The 15480-nt window shown below is 36.4% G+C and overlaps 1 protein-coding gene across 3 annotated transcripts in view; it reads left to right on the top strand.

The window, feature by feature from the left end:
• Nucleotides 1-15480, top strand: part of ANO3 (anoctamin 3) — a 208612-nt gene that overhangs the window by 185791 nt on the left and 7341 nt on the right. For all 3 annotated transcript variants that reach the window (XM_074884808.1, XM_074884807.1, XM_074884809.1), the window contains 12 exons: nucleotides 2701-2783; nucleotides 3720-3860; nucleotides 4214-4378; nucleotides 5724-5760; nucleotides 6915-7026; nucleotides 8360-8417; nucleotides 9810-9907; nucleotides 11309-11454; nucleotides 11562-11714; nucleotides 12390-12537; nucleotides 14392-14472; nucleotides 15335-15440. In XM_074884808.1, the coding sequence (XP_074740909.1) occupies nucleotides 2701-2783; nucleotides 3720-3860; nucleotides 4214-4378; nucleotides 5724-5760; nucleotides 6915-7026; nucleotides 8360-8417; nucleotides 9810-9907; nucleotides 11309-11454; nucleotides 11562-11714; nucleotides 12390-12537; nucleotides 14392-14472; nucleotides 15335-15440 (1328 nt within the window). The remainder of the gene's footprint in view (nucleotides 1-2700; nucleotides 2784-3719; nucleotides 3861-4213; nucleotides 4379-5723; nucleotides 5761-6914; nucleotides 7027-8359; nucleotides 8418-9809; nucleotides 9908-11308; nucleotides 11455-11561; nucleotides 11715-12389; nucleotides 12538-14391; nucleotides 14473-15334; nucleotides 15441-15480) is intronic.

The raw sequence follows: 15480 nt of genomic DNA, 5'->3' as shown, positions 1-15480 counted from the left end.
TGCCCGGGGAAAAGCAGGGGAGGCACCAGGTAATGTTTTCTGTAGGAAACAGGAGGCTTGCATGTGACCCTCTAAACTGTAAATTACTCAGAACTCCTGAGCAGCAGAATTAGGCAGAAATAAACTCTGCCAGGTCAAAGCAGTGTTAGAACATGAATGTTCTCCTCTTAATGTTCAAGTGGTTGGATTAGTCATCTATTGTGTGCCTTGTTTTTCTACAGAAGTAATTGATAAAAGTTAAGGCTTAGCATTTTCAGAGCTGGGAGATCAGGGTAAGAGGATGAGTCAGTAAGAAGTGCCTAGCAACTAGGACTGGAGGGTCTTGATTGCATGGAGAGCAATTAGGGGCAGGTGGCATTAGCAGTGTGATAGAGTAAAATAAAGGCAAGCCAGGAAGGATCCAGGCTTCCTGTAGGACTGGACAAATGCTTGAATTTCAAAATTCTGGTGTTTTTTCACTGTCATTTAGACTAGAAGTTTACACCACAAGAGAAGTTTTGTGAATTATTTTTTTCCTAATATGCTTTTTTTTATATGTATACTTACAGCTTTTAACACTGTTTTCTTAGTAGCCTTGCAGTACAGCAAAATTACCATGAATTCTATTCTACTGCATAAAAGAGTATTGCAGCATTTTTTAAGAGCTTAGGTGAGTCTGGAAAAGGTGCCTTAGTTGGCAGGTATAGTTAGCGATTGGGCCTCACCTGCTTCACCTAGATGGATGATTTTCTTAATTGTTGCATTATCAAATGCTTTGTGTACATAAGTAACATAAAAGACATCACTTATTATTGATATTATACAAGAGCCTATTATTCATGCTATACCAGAGCCTGAAAACTAACTTAGAGACAGATCTTGATTTAAAGAATAAGCATGTCATCCCAAATCTTAGGGGACAGACAGAATGAAATAAATAGCACTATAAGATTAATGTATATTCAACTGAGGACACCATTTGTCCACAATCTAGTATTACTTCTAGACCACAACTGCCTCATTTTATTTCCAAAGCTTCAACGGAATTTACACAAGCCAAAATACTTCCCAATCCAAAATAGTTGCATGTACTTCAGTAGTCCACCCTTCCTCATTCTTTTCTTCGGTAATGGGCCTGGGAAAAAAGGCCACTAATACAATTGCTTGGCTTCCATTTCTCTGACTCAGGTATTTTAAGTCAGTGGGATTTTAAACTTCATTATTTTATTCCTGATAACTGGGCCACTTCCTTAATTTCTATTACCTTTGAGTGTAAGTGAATTATTTCTTCTGTGCAATTACAGACTTGCCACTTCTGCACAGGGCTAGTGGATTTCTTAGGTGTGCTTCCTAGAGCAACCTGACACGCAGAGGAACATCCAACACTGTGTTTTGCAGAATGTGTTGTATTTTTCCTACCTGTTGGGTCACATAAGAAAAGTATTGTTGTTTTGTGTATAGCCTGGGCTTATATTGCTCCTGAGTCCTCGCATGTCAGGAAGGGATTTCTCTTGCAAGGTGGTGTCTTCTGTAACATTTCTGAGTCTCACACTGCACTGGCTGTGATAGTACTTCCAATGACTGTGAAAAAAGGTTGTTTCGCCCTCGGATTACTCAAGTGCAAACCCCACTGCTGCTTAAATAGAAGAGCTGTGTGATGTTCTTGTTAGGAGCATCCAAAGCGTAAATGAAATCTGTGGTGAAGACAAGATTCATGCTTGGAAGAATAAAAGAACATACTACCTAGAAAGAATACTCAGGGACAAGTTCCTTTCATTCAGCCATCCATTACTTATAGGTAGTGGTATAGTGAACTTCTGCTAACTTTTAGTTGTGCTTTGATACAGTATATGGATAAATCATATATATATATATAAAAATGATCCAATAAGATGTTAAAACATAATACAGAAGTATGGGAAAAGGTAGGAATGTGAGGCCATCCTATTCAGTCTGAGTTAGAATTCCTCCTTCTGAGCTGCTGGCTTGCCAGAAGGAAGCAAGTTTTCTTACTCCCTATTTGAAATCACTGCTTTCCAGGGAACAATTGGACAATCCCATGTTTTGTCAGGAATCCCACCAAAACAAGGTGTCTTACCCTCAGTGGCAAACTATAGTGTTCGGAAAACTTGGAGTTATTTATTGGTTGTAATTATTTTTATAGGACCTACCAAAAACACTAAGTACATGGAGAATCTGGTTGTGATCTCACACATAAATTAAAAATAATTATTTAAAGAAATATTTTAGTTGTGAAGCTGCTCCAGTATAAAGCTGATATAGGTGGGAGAGAAGTGAGATTTTCTTGATTCAAACTGAATAAAATGAGATCATAATTTAGCTCTTTATTAATAGATACCGTTGTGCATGCATATCCTTGTTGCTTCAAAGTAAGATTTTAAACCATATATGTTTTGAATAAAACTAAAAGCAAAATGATGGATCTAAAAGGTATGGATAGCAGTGTCTCATATTGACAGGTACCTATCTGCACAGATATAGCAGACAGAAAAAAATATATTGTTAGATAAACATTGCAAAATAGTGTTCCAATTTTAACAGTGATTGTCCTGAAGTTACTTATAGTTTTCAGATTCTGTGGGGAAAAGACCAGAAAATGGCTATGACAGTTACAATGTTACATATTGCTGATTTTCTTGAGATCTGCATGGCCTTTCTCTTTCTTTTCCATAATTAAAATGAAGTTGATGATTTCCACAGCTACAGTCTTTCTAGAGTTTTGGAAAAGACGGAGAGCTGTATTAACGTATGACTGGGACCTCATAGACTGGGAAGATGAAGAGGTAAGATTAAACAGTAGTAAACCTGTAAATCTGGCTATCAGCATGATTTAAGTGTATATATCAATACATATTGTATGCCCATAATCTGAATTTGTCATTCAGATTGTATTTATAACACTAGTTGGAGAACAAACAAGTATACTTGAGACTATACAAGGATACTTTGCCTTCTGCAACTAGCATTATAATTCCAAACATAATTCTACATTTATTTAAAGTATCCTTTGAAAAATTGAGTGGAAATACTGCCCATGCAGAAGACAGGAGCTACTGCTGATGTCAGCACAAATGCCTTTCAGTTCTATGGTTTCTTGTACTGCAAATGCCTAATCTTGCCTAAAAATGGGACCAAGACAAGCAAAGGGACAGAAACTAGATGTTATATCCTTCTGAGAGGCATAACTTATCCTTTAACATCCTGCTATCAGAATCAGCAATAGTAAAATGATTTTATTACTTCATAGTCTCTAGTGAACGTAGCTGTAGTTTAACTATATTGGTGATTTAACTGCAGTCGAAGTCAATAGAGACTTTACCATTACTTGTTTTATAGCTTTCCATAGATGCATAGATATAAGCTGGTGGCTTTTAATGAATGGTTTCATATCACAAAAAGCACTGTCGTAACTGGCATTAATTTATAGTTTTCTTATCAATTTCTCCAGAGAAACTAATGTTTAAGTCAGTCATCATGACCCATGATCCTTTTAATACCCTATAGTTGGGAGGGCTCTTAGAGTTTCTGCGTTTTGTTGGTCTCTGACACTGTTTCCAAGGATTTCAAAAGAGCAAATTGTTTGGATATTTAAGCTGAAGCATTATAGAAAAGAATTTGTATCAGTCTAAATTTCCTACTTTGTAGCACGTATATGTCTGATTTTTGATACTTCTGTGAAATAAGTAGTACATTAAATGGAATCCACCCTGTCATTCCAGGAAGAGCTGCGCCCCCAGTTTGAAGCTAAATATTCCCAAGTGGAAAGAGTAAATCCCATCACAGGAAAACCTGAACCTTTTCAGCCTTTCCCTGATAAGCTCAGTCGACTGATGGTGTCTGTCTCAGGAATATTCTTCATGGTAAATGTTTAATAATATTGGAATTATTGTAGCCTTTAATCTTATTCTGATGTAAATAGTAATGCAAGTCATGAGTGCGTTCATTAAGATTAGTGGATTTACATGATATAGGCAAAATTGATTGTCTCAGTCTTACTGCTTGTTTATGGATCTTTTTCTTTTAAAAGATGTAATATAAAAGAACAGTAAAGAAATGTTTTCATTCATCAATCTAGTATTTTTGTTCTCTCTAAGTCTGCTCACCAAAAAAATTAGCAGTCTTTAAAACACATGTTCATTTATAAATTTGTTGGAAATTATTGCGGATATGGTTTATTTTGTTCTAATATCTCTTCATAAATACTTACCTGTAGATTTCACTGGTCCTCACTGCAGTGTTTGCAGTTGTGGTGTATCGTCTGGTAGCCATGGAACAGTTTGCTTCTTTCAAGTGGTATTTCATCAAGAAGTATTGGCAGTTTGCAACATCTGGCACTGGAGTCTGTATCAATTTTATGATCATCATGTCACTCAATGTTGTAAGTCTTCTGTTGTTTTAAAGGAGGGATTAATTTTAAAGTAGTTTTTGCAAGGTTACTGAGTTTACTGTGTATCAGATATATATGTGTTCTTGCTTATTCATATACCAGTGCCTGAAGCTAGTATTTCAGGGGGTTTTCCTCTTCTAATACCATGTTTGTCAATGTTTTTCTCTAATATCTACTTAATTTGTCACTACACATCGTTGCTTATGTCACCAAGTCACAGTGGTTACAGACTACTGCTTTCTACATTTACATTTTTGTTTTTTACATTACCTTTTACAATACATCTCTTCTCTGAACGGAACTACATTATTTTCTTGGCTGAGAATTCTTCCGATTTTTTTAATGGATAACTTTGAATTCTTCCCTTATGTAAAATGCAGCTGTGATATCAGTGTTGCAGTCCTAGAATCACTGTGATAGATGATTTCAGTTTAAGCTTTTCCTGTCATGTAACAGCACAGGTTTAATCATTTGCTGTGGTAGTACAATGTACGTTGATATAAACTCTGTTCCTTCAACTGCAATATAATTTATCATTTTCCTATTCTCATGCTGGCACAAACAGGTAAAAAAGAATAATAGGACAGCAAACAGTGGCTTTTAACTCTGTTAAGGAGATTGTGCACTTGCTGCAATAAGAAAGCATTCTTCAGAGCAGCCTGTCATGTTTTTATTTCTGTTATTATATATGATAATTCTAAGTCATCAAAAGTACATTCAAGTGAACAAGAACACCAAAGCTATTGAAAGTAACTTGCTATTAGTAGTAAATACTCAGGGAAGTATTTTTCAGAGTTGGTGACTACCTTGGGCCAAGTGTCATTTAAAGTAAAGACTGGAGGTAGTCAATGTGTAGACAGATAAGGAAGTTTCAGTAGGAGGCCGATGTCCTCACCAGTATGCACATTCATGCAAAGCAAAATTGTATTGTGTAAAGGCTTCTGCCTACTTTTAGATCATATAGATTTGTTCCTGAAGCTAGAGGATCTAACTGTTTATTAAGACAGTCATTGACGTCTGAACACTCTTCTTGATCTATTGGCTCTTGATTTATCTTTATTGTATATTTAATGTGTATACTTACATACATACATCTACATGGATAAAGAGAATGGGTCTAAAGTAGTTCCTAAAGTTTCAAAGAACTACTATAGTTTTATAGGAAACTATACATTCATATGTAGCTACAACATTGCCCTCCCTTCTCTGTTCAGCTACCTTGATTCTGCAGGGCAACAACACCTCTGCTTTTGGTGCTTGTTTTTATTCTGAATTTGACATCACAACAGACAGGAGTGCTATAATTTACTTATACCATCTCTTATTTCTGTTTTAGGTATATGAAAAGGTTGCTTATCTCCTGACAGACTTAGGTATGTAGATCTTTACTAGTGGTATGGTTCTTGCTAGCTGTGGCATATACCTTTTATTGCCATAAAATGGGGTTTTGCAAGCTTCATCTGTACATAGTACGATTCTGGCATTTCCCAAAATAAGTGAGAAATACCAGAGAAAGAAATTATACAATTATTTCACTAAAGAAATAATAGAAAAGAAAGGAATTTATTCTTACACTTCTATTTTTCTTTTATTTTTTACAGTATAAATTGAAAAAACTGTTGTAATGGAACAAAAGTCAAAATATTGTTTCTTAGAATGCTAAAACAGGTTTTTTTCCATTTTCCCCAAATGCTTGGAGGTTTTTTTACAGTTTTTTAATTTAACTTTTGTATTGAAAAAAATGGGTTAAGATAAAATTACATTGTCCAAGATAAAAATGTTAAGACATAAATTTTAAAGTTAGCTCTAATTCTGTCACATTAAAAATTTCTACTGAAGCCTCTAGTCATGATCCAGTCATAGAGGTAAAGCTTTCGAGCTTATGGAAAACAAGAAAGCAAAGATAGCATTTCAGATCCACTATGTCAATATGTTACCTTTTACTGTTTCTACTTACACGGTCTCTTTTCGCCCATGTCAAAATATGCAGTTGATCTCGTCATAGTTTAAAGGCAAGCTCGCTGCTTAGGTTTAACGGCTCCCTCTTCTGGTTAAAGTACTGAAGAGCATGCATTAAGCAAGATAACTCAAAACTACAGTGTTTCTAACTGGCGGTTGAAGAGGTTAGAAAAATTCAGAATGTATAGTCAAATTATTAAAATATTTTAAAGTATTTTTTCAGCTCACACTGATTTATATTCTTACTTTTTCAAATATACTGAATATGTATAATAGGGAATGGGAAAGAAAATAATGATTTCATTTAAGAATACAAGCTGATTTTTCCCAAAATATGTGGCTTGTATCTCATTTTTCCACATAGAACCAACATAGTTTGAGCTGGGGCATTGTTTTTGTGACCTGCAGACTGAACTCTTTGAGGGGGGAAAAAAAGTAATTAACTGCAACCTGATGGGGCACCATGGCTTGAAACCATCATTTGTTTTGGTAGTGTTGTTTGTGAGCCAAGTTAGTCATAACTCCATTTTATTTGTGTTTGTGTAATGTATATTGTGTCTTTCCACAGAGCACCCTAGAACAGAATCTGAGTGGGAGAACAGCTTTGCCTTGAAAATGTTCCTCTTCCAGTTTGTCAACTTGAACAGCTCCATCTTTTACATTGCCTTTTTTCTTGGCAGGTAAGTTATCTTTGCTAACTTGCACTTAAAGGAAAACTTGCCCAGGACTCATAATCCTTGCTAATTTTATAGGTTTGAAAAAAATACAGTAACAGTTTGAACTGTAAGATTTAGATGCGAGTCAGTTTCTGAGGATAATTAATAACACTAAATTGATATTTTTAACTGTATGTGAGGGTTGGATCCTTGAAATCTTTATTCATGAGACTAGACAATAAAAAATATTCTTTTAAAGTGGGTCTATGTACGTGACTTTCCTACTAAATGAGAATCAAGAACCTTTGAAAATACAGCCACTTCCTAAATGTGGATCTGTATTTAGCCCTGTGCTAATAGGCTTTATTCATGTTTTTCTTGTTTATTCCCCTTTGGTTACATTTCCCAGGATCTATTTCTATAAATAGCAAATATTGTCTGGCAGATCTTATACAAGAGTAGAAGGCAGAAATTCTGGCTCCAGTCTTTGTGTGTATCTTCAGCTCAGAGCATGAGACACTGGACAGGTCTAACCTTGCTTCATCTGAAGCAATCTTCAATTTCATTACAATCACACTTATCATTCCTGTAGAACCTATAGAGTATTTCAGAGTACCTTCTATAAAGTCTTATAATATAATTTCAGTTCAAGATTATTTGGAAAAAAAAAAAACAAAACACCAAAAAACAAACACACCCCACCCCCCCCCCCCAAAAAAAAACCCCACCCAAACCCTCTAGTAAAGACTATTGGTAATATCTGCTTGTTACATCCAGTGGTGCATTTGCTATTCAGTTTCTAAACTCCTTTGTGTTGTGCTACCTCCTGTGTCTAGTAGGACCAGGCATGGTTTTTTGCCTGTTCTCTCCCATTTATAACTTTCACTGAGGTCATTAAGAATTTTGATTCAATTTGTTCTACAAGAATCTGTTAGAACTGTAAAAGGCATTTAGTTATGATGGGTTTGGAAGTCATTTTATGCTTGTACATCTGAGGGTGCAATCCAGTGCACACTTCATGTGGGCAGGCAGATCCCTGTGCTGCAGTAAATTCCTGTGTATTGCAATGGTTTATCTTCTTAGAAGTAGATTAGAGAGTCTGAGTATCTAACATGTAAAACCTCTGAAGCTAGGATTTTTGTTCTGGACATAATAAAAGCTTAGAATCGCTTGCAAAATGATGGTCCTTGTTTGCATTCTGAAACTTCCATTCTAAAACTTCTGGCATGCCAGATTTAAGTCTGTGTGATTTAATCTGTTTATATTTCATGAGTTTGCTCAGTGGATATTGTGAAATAACTACTGATACAGGGTGTTCTTGAAATGTCCGCTGAGAAACAGAAATCTTGTTTCCCAGGTTTGCAGGCCGCCCAGGAAAGTACAACAAGCTTTTTAACAGATGGAGACTGGAAGAGGTAAGCAATCCTATTTTGTGCTCCTGTGTAATTTCCATGAGTAAAAAGGATATGGCTCAAGGACACGAATTATGTCCAGTTTGAAAGATTTATTATTCTGTTTAAGAACAGTGAAGAGTAAACTGTTATTTATAGCAAAGAATAGGAAACAGGAGATGTGTTTTTCCTTCTGCTTTCTCCACTGTGCTGCGTGACTCTGCCTGAGACACGCAGTTCTTTCTGCCTCTCTCTTTGGAAAAAGCAAACAGTGATAGTCCCTTACCTCACAGGCACTACTAAGTCCTGCATGACTGGAATCTCCTGGGTATGTGGAATTTTTGGATGGAGGACATAAATATATTGCCATCAGCTTTTTTATCAGCTTCTTGAGTTTCTGCCAGCACAAGAAAGACATGGACCTGTTGGAGCAGGTCCAGAGGAACGCCACAAAAATGATCAGAGGGATGGAGCATCTCTCCTATGAAGAAAGGCTGAGAGTTGGGGTTATTCAACCTGGAGAAGAGAAGGCTCTGGGGAAATCTTACAGCAGCCTTTCCGTACTTAAAGGGGGATTATAAGAAAGATGGGGACAAACTTTTAATAGGCCTGTAGCAATAGGACAAGGGGTAATGTTTTTAGACTAGAAGAGGGTAGATTTAGACTAGATATAAGGAAGACACTGGAGAACAGGTGACCCAGAGAGGTTGTGGGTGCCTCATCCCTGGAACCATTCAAGGCCAGGTTGGATGGGGCTGTGAGCAACCTGATCTAGTGGAAGATGTCCCTGCTCATTGCAGGGGGGTTGAACTACATGATCTTTGGAAGTCCCTTCCAACCCAAACTACTGTGTGATTTTATAATTAAAATGAAGAAAAGTAGTATTTTCAAAATTTAGCCTGAAAATGTGTTAGAATTGCACCTCCCTGGGTATCTCTAGCATGCTGAAGTTACCTCTTATCTCTGAAAAACTGGTTTCTTCTGCTGAATGTTGGTAGCCACAGAGTAAAATACCATAACTTTGTAGTCCATGGTCTAAAAAAGGTTTCTGTAATTACTAAATATTTTAATATGTCAATTTATATAGTTAAGATACTGGTACCAGGGATTCAGCTACTAAGTGTCTGTTCAGAGTTAAGACATTATAAATGAAATATTGCTCCATTCTTTTGAAATTAGTACGTACGTATTGGTTTAAGTGAAATGGACTATATCGTTTAACATGAAATATGTCTAGAGGTTGTTTAACTAAAGTCTGTGTTAATATTTCTGTTATAATTATTTTAATATTTCTGTAGCTGGAGGTTAGTGTTTTCCAGCAAACATATTTGAATATTTTTCATTTACCCTCTGAACAAATAAAAATGAAAGGAATTCTCTGATTTTAGCTATTGATCTTTTTCCATTTCATTTCAGTGTCATCCTAGTGGTTGCTTGATAGATCTGTGTTTGCAAATGGGAGTTATTATGGTTTTGAAACAAATGTGGAACAACTTCATGGAACTAGGCTATCCGTAAGTTCAGATGTTAAAATTTGTTTTACAAATCACGATTGCGTATTAGTGTGATTCAGTGATAGGGAAAAATATCTTTATGTTTGGAGAATGTTTTCACTTTTTGCGTCTCACATACTGTAGTTTTATTCCCAAGGGAAGCATTAACTGCTGCTCTAAAATAAAGCCTCTCAAGGCATGTTAACCATCTAAATTGTTTACTGTGATTTCATTTTCCATAATATAAACTGCTGTTCAGCTACTGAAGAGAGTAATGGGCTGAGAGTCTTAAAGTTCTCTTGAAACTGGAAGAGTATGTTTTCAGTAAAAGGTTGCTCATCAAATATTAATTAAATCAAAGTCTCAACCTTGAAAATATGTCAGAAAGGGTTATGCTCACAATGTGCAATCATTCTGCAAATGAGAGGCAGCGTACTATATTATTGTGAGATGTGGATTTCTGAAAACAAGAAACCTACTTGAAGTATCAGGCTTCCTGTCTTAGCCCACCAGCTTCTCAACTCTGTCTAGAATTTATTTTAGAACATGGTCTAACATTTGTTTATGGAAAGCAGGGTCTTGTTCTGACAAAACCATTGTTTGCAACTGAGGCAACAGTAAGTTAGCTTGAGAAAAAATAGCAGCCTGCCAATAAAAATATTTATATTTCCCATCCTCAGTCTCTTTTCTGTATTATCTAGAAACAAACAATAGGCTTTAATTGCCACCTGTGTCAGTACTAGATAATACTTTAATTTGTAAAACACTTTAATTTGTGAGTCTATTACCTACTTAATATTTGTAACTACTTTATGAAAAGACCTCTGTACAGCTTTATAAAAAATAGTCTTAAAAATTTGCAGCTTCAGCAGCACCTTTCACCTTTTTAAACACTTTTTCCTGCTTCAAGAAAAAAATGCTCTGTAGAGCATCTACATCTTTAGGTTTGTTCAAAAATAGTAGACGTATTCAACTATTCTATATATTCTAGCATCATGGAGTTCTTACTGAGGTCCACTTACTTGGTTTGTCATTTACAGTATTAAAAATAAAGCCTTATGTACTTTTATAATGCTCTTGCTATGCATGATTATTTTTTCCTGTTCTTTTTTTATTTAGGCATGCAGGTAAATCCTACCAAAAAAAGTCTATGCAAGCAAATTACATATTCTGAAAAGCTTATCTTTACAATGCCTAACATCCTACACTAAAGACATAATTAAAATCACAATGCAGAATTTTGAGAACATTTGGAAGTTCTTTGAATTGTGTTTTATATCATGTTGTAAATATTTGCAGAAAATACCTAAGTAAGCATTCAGGTGCCATTCAAAGTAGGCCCGCTTGCTTCAAAGCAATACCAGCAAGTATTGTAAATTAGTGAGCAAGTACAGTCAATAATGCTCTGTTTATCTAATAAAGTTTATTACAGAATTGGTGGTCACGTCGCAAAATGAAGAGAGGAGGGCAATTAATGGAGCATAAAATTTCTCTGCCTCAGTGGGAAAAAGATTGGAATCTGCAGCCTATGAATCTCCATGGTTTAATGGACGAATATTTAGAGATGGGTGAGCAAATTTAGGGAGGTGTCATTTTTCTTAAGAAACTGGAACTATGTTGCACATTAAAAGACCTTTTGCATTTCCAACTTGTAACCAGAGAAATGCGTGTCTAGTTTTACAGTTTGGCTTCACCACCATCTTCGTTGCGGCCTTCCCACTGGCACCTCTCCTGGCATTGCTTAACAATATCATAGAAATAAGGTTAGATGCGTACAAGTTTGTCACTCAGTGGCGAAGACCTATGCCTGCAAGAGCAACAGATATAGGTGAGAGAGCCTAATGACTGGCACTGTCAGGTACCATCTCTTTGTGTTTCCTTCTTTAATGCAGATTAACCCTTGAAATATTTCATGCATCAGGAGTTAAACTGGTAATGTAACCTACGGATCTCAATGACAACTCTGCTGTTAAGCAACAAAAGGATGCTCGTTTGCTTAGCTAAGAGTCCTCCTCAAATTTCCTTTCCATTTTCAATAAGGGATCATAATATTTGGAATTTTGAAAACAGGCTAAGTAGTATTTCTGATAGTGGAACTCTAGGTCTAAAATGCTATCCAAGATCTATTTAATTTAGAAATTAAATATAAGGACTAAATTCACTTTTGGTTTAAAACTGAATTAAATAAAAATAAGAAATCTTTTTCCAAAATATTTTGTTTGGCTTATATAACCAAAGATTATGGTTATATCTTTGTTGCTTAGCTATTTCTTCTCAGCAGGGTGTGCCCTACTGTAAGACTTCATTTGGGTGGTGTCAGTGGTGGCAGGAATGTGGGAACATAGCTTAATCTTGACTAGCTTTTCTGACTGAATAATTCTTTCTCAATAAGAAAGGAAAACAATATGACTAATGATGACTTCATTATCACTAGTATGACTTTAAATGTGTTAATATGACTGCAGTAAACTAATGACTTAGTTGTCATTTCTCTTGCTTCTAGGTATCTGGTATGGGATTCTGGAAGGAATTGGAGTTCTGGCTGTCATCACCAATGCCTTTGTTATTGCCATTACTTCCGATTACATTCCACGTTTTGTCTACGCATACAAATATGGTCCCTGTACAGATCAAGGGTACAGACAAGAAAAGTAAATAAGATATTTTTTATATATGCATGAATATTTCAGCGGAAGCACACTTCTGCTGCTGTCTTTTTGTGTTAACATACTTAACATGTATCGGTAACATTTTACCTTTTACGTCTGTGGAAACCTTCAGAGATGTTAAGTGCAAGTAACTCAACACTCCAGAGAGTTTGCAAACTAACTCCATGGTTATATAAGTAGGAAATCATGTCTTCCCTTCTGAATCCAAACAACAAAGTTCAGTATACATCATAGCAGTTTTCAGGTTTTCTCTAGATAAGGTTTTCTTCTTTTCTGCAATAGTTCTGGACTGTATTCCCTCACTATGCTCCCACACACACATATATGCTTCCGAACCCTCTTTTATCCTAAGCTTGTTCACCCTCAAGCTTCCCTGCCTGTTTCTCTTCAGAAATGCTTGCAGCCAAGCTCCAGCAAGAGTGGTGTTGACACTGTTTAGCCTAACTCCATATATAGTGTATCTTAGCTTCAAGCAAGTTGTCTTGCCTGTCTTTGCACCACCAGGCCGGTTTCCTGCGCTTCTCTCCAGACACTTGCCAGTGTCTCTGAACTGTGGGTGCACCGTGCTCTGCATTTCTCACTGTCTGTCGTGACCTTTTACATGATCTAAACAGACCACAGTGCTCATGGGCATCCTCTCTCATTTGGAGACCAGTGCCCTACAGGTGCTTTGTGGAGCTGGGTTTGGAGGGTTTTTTGGTTTTTCTATTTTATATGGCAAGCCGGGTTACCTCAAGAAAAGGAGGCATCACTTTGCTAATATTGTAACACGTCTCACAAGCACAACTGATCTTCTTAATTGCAGAGGAGGAAGGATAACAGTGAAAGCATCAAGACTTGTCCAGCAAGCCAGTACGGCTGCATTCACAGACTGCCTCAGCTCAAACCACAGGGGTCTGTCCTTCCTTCCCTCATTGCTTCATGTCTGATGATTCAAAATAGAGATTTGCTCTGCCTGTGCTATCACAGGAAGTGAGAACTTAAGGGCAAAAAGAATGAGACGGGATAAGATGAAAAGAGACAATAGCAGAAGGACATTAGTGCTTAATGTGCACTACCCATTTAACAGAGAACTATGCGATTCTATTTCTTCTTTTGCCAGTAGTGATTTGATGTGTCACATCAAACCTGAAGGTTCATAAGGTATAATAGGATCCCTGATGGATCTCTTTTTAAATGTTCATTGCCATTCAGAAGGCCCTTTGTTAAATTACAGGACAGATTTCCAAGAAGATGGGATGTCTTACGTGTCCATAGTTTTCCAGGAACAGACAAAAATTTCACTCCTACAGGCATAATTCAATGTATTTATGTGATTTCTGTCATTAATACTAATAAATTGTTGCCTTTAAGATGGCTGTTTGGTATATATGCACTGTTCATTTTACTGTTGGTGAAAATTCTTCTTTGATTCAACTTATAAAACCTGTCATTTTTTGGTATATGCTGCATGATTGGTGGCAGATTCTGCAAGGATGTTAAATTATTCTGCTCACTGCCTCTCTAGCCATCTTTCTAAGATCAGTAATTTTAGGAGACAGTGAAGAACACTGTAGCAACAATTTTTGGTTCATATCTGCTGATAGATAAGAAGCAAAACCATGAAAAGTACTGAAAATAGATTTTTAAACAGTGTTATCCGTGAGACAAATGTTACTTGTTTCTTTCCAATAAAACTTTGCTTCTCTGCTTGAAATTTTAGAATCTCTTTTGTTCTGATAAGCAAATAAAATAGTATGCTCACAATACATGATAGAAGAATATGTTTACATGCAGGATTTGTGCTATATAACCACTTTATGAAGGAAGCCCTGACCCTATGCCTTTTACTTCCAGGTGCTTAAAAGGGTATGTCAACAGCAGTTTATCAGTATTTGATCTGAGTGAACTTGGGATGGGATACTCAGGATACTGCCGGTATGTTTCGATGCTCTTCCTTCCTGTAATACAGGCATAGTCGTTAAAACAGGCATTAAATTGAAAGTCAGTGCTTAAATTACTGGCAGAATAGTTTATTTTTTGCCTGTAGAAGCATTGGAGTTCAAGTTTGTTCAACATGGAAGTCTCAGGTGAAAACACTGTGTGGTAGGATACAATACTAATGCACTGGAAACCTGTGTTCTGAGTTTTCCAGGACTCATGCAAGCCATATCTTTCATGCCTCTGTAAATTATTTAATTTCAAAGTTTCCCCAGCTGCCAAGAAGGGTAAAAATTCTCATTTCAGTCTTGTTAAGCATTCTGAGGTTTATTAATTAAAATAATTAAAATTTTTGTTGTGGCTCTAATCCAGGTTGAGATCCCAAACAGTTATGCAAGATGAATACAAGAAATTCAGCATAAAAATTAAATATGACATTGCATGAGTGCACTCCTGGTTTCAGATAGTTTTACAGTGAGAGTTAGCTTGAGTTGACTTGAGTTACAGAAGCGTGTTTCATTTATGCAGACTTTGTCTGGAGAATCTCTAATGCTTATAAGCAAAGACAAGGAAGAGTTTAGAGTCCACACGCTTGAGCTTAACACTCCAAGGTGTCAGCTTTGTAACAATAAAATTGTTTGCTCTGGATTTTTGGAAGCAAGTGGTGCCATCTTATAAGTAGCCCTATTTAATTGCCTGTATTGTAGACTATTCTCCTTTTCTGTTGAATTCCTCTTGAAGTATGCTTTCACTTCAGTTTCTTTCCTTTTAGCCAGATCTGGGATAAGCTGGAGAGCTCTTCACTGTGTTCAGGTTTTCGAGCACAGGCTAACTTACAGGGTTTTTCTTTGCTTTACAGGTACAGAGATTACAGAGCCCCACCGTGGAGTTCAACTCCCTATGAATTCACTTTGCAGTTCTGGCATGTCCTGGCAGCACGGCTGGCCTTCATCATAGTATTTGAGGTTAGTCATGGAAGGGAACAATTCCCTTCTACCTCTTTAA

The sequence above is a fragment of the Strix uralensis genome, chromosome 15 (genome assembly GCF_047716275.1).
Source record: "Strix uralensis isolate ZFMK-TIS-50842 chromosome 15, bStrUra1, whole genome shotgun sequence".
Classification (NCBI taxonomy): Eukaryota; Metazoa; Chordata; class Aves; order Strigiformes; family Strigidae; genus Strix; species Strix uralensis.
This window is presented reverse-complemented; position numbering and strand designations above follow the sequence as displayed.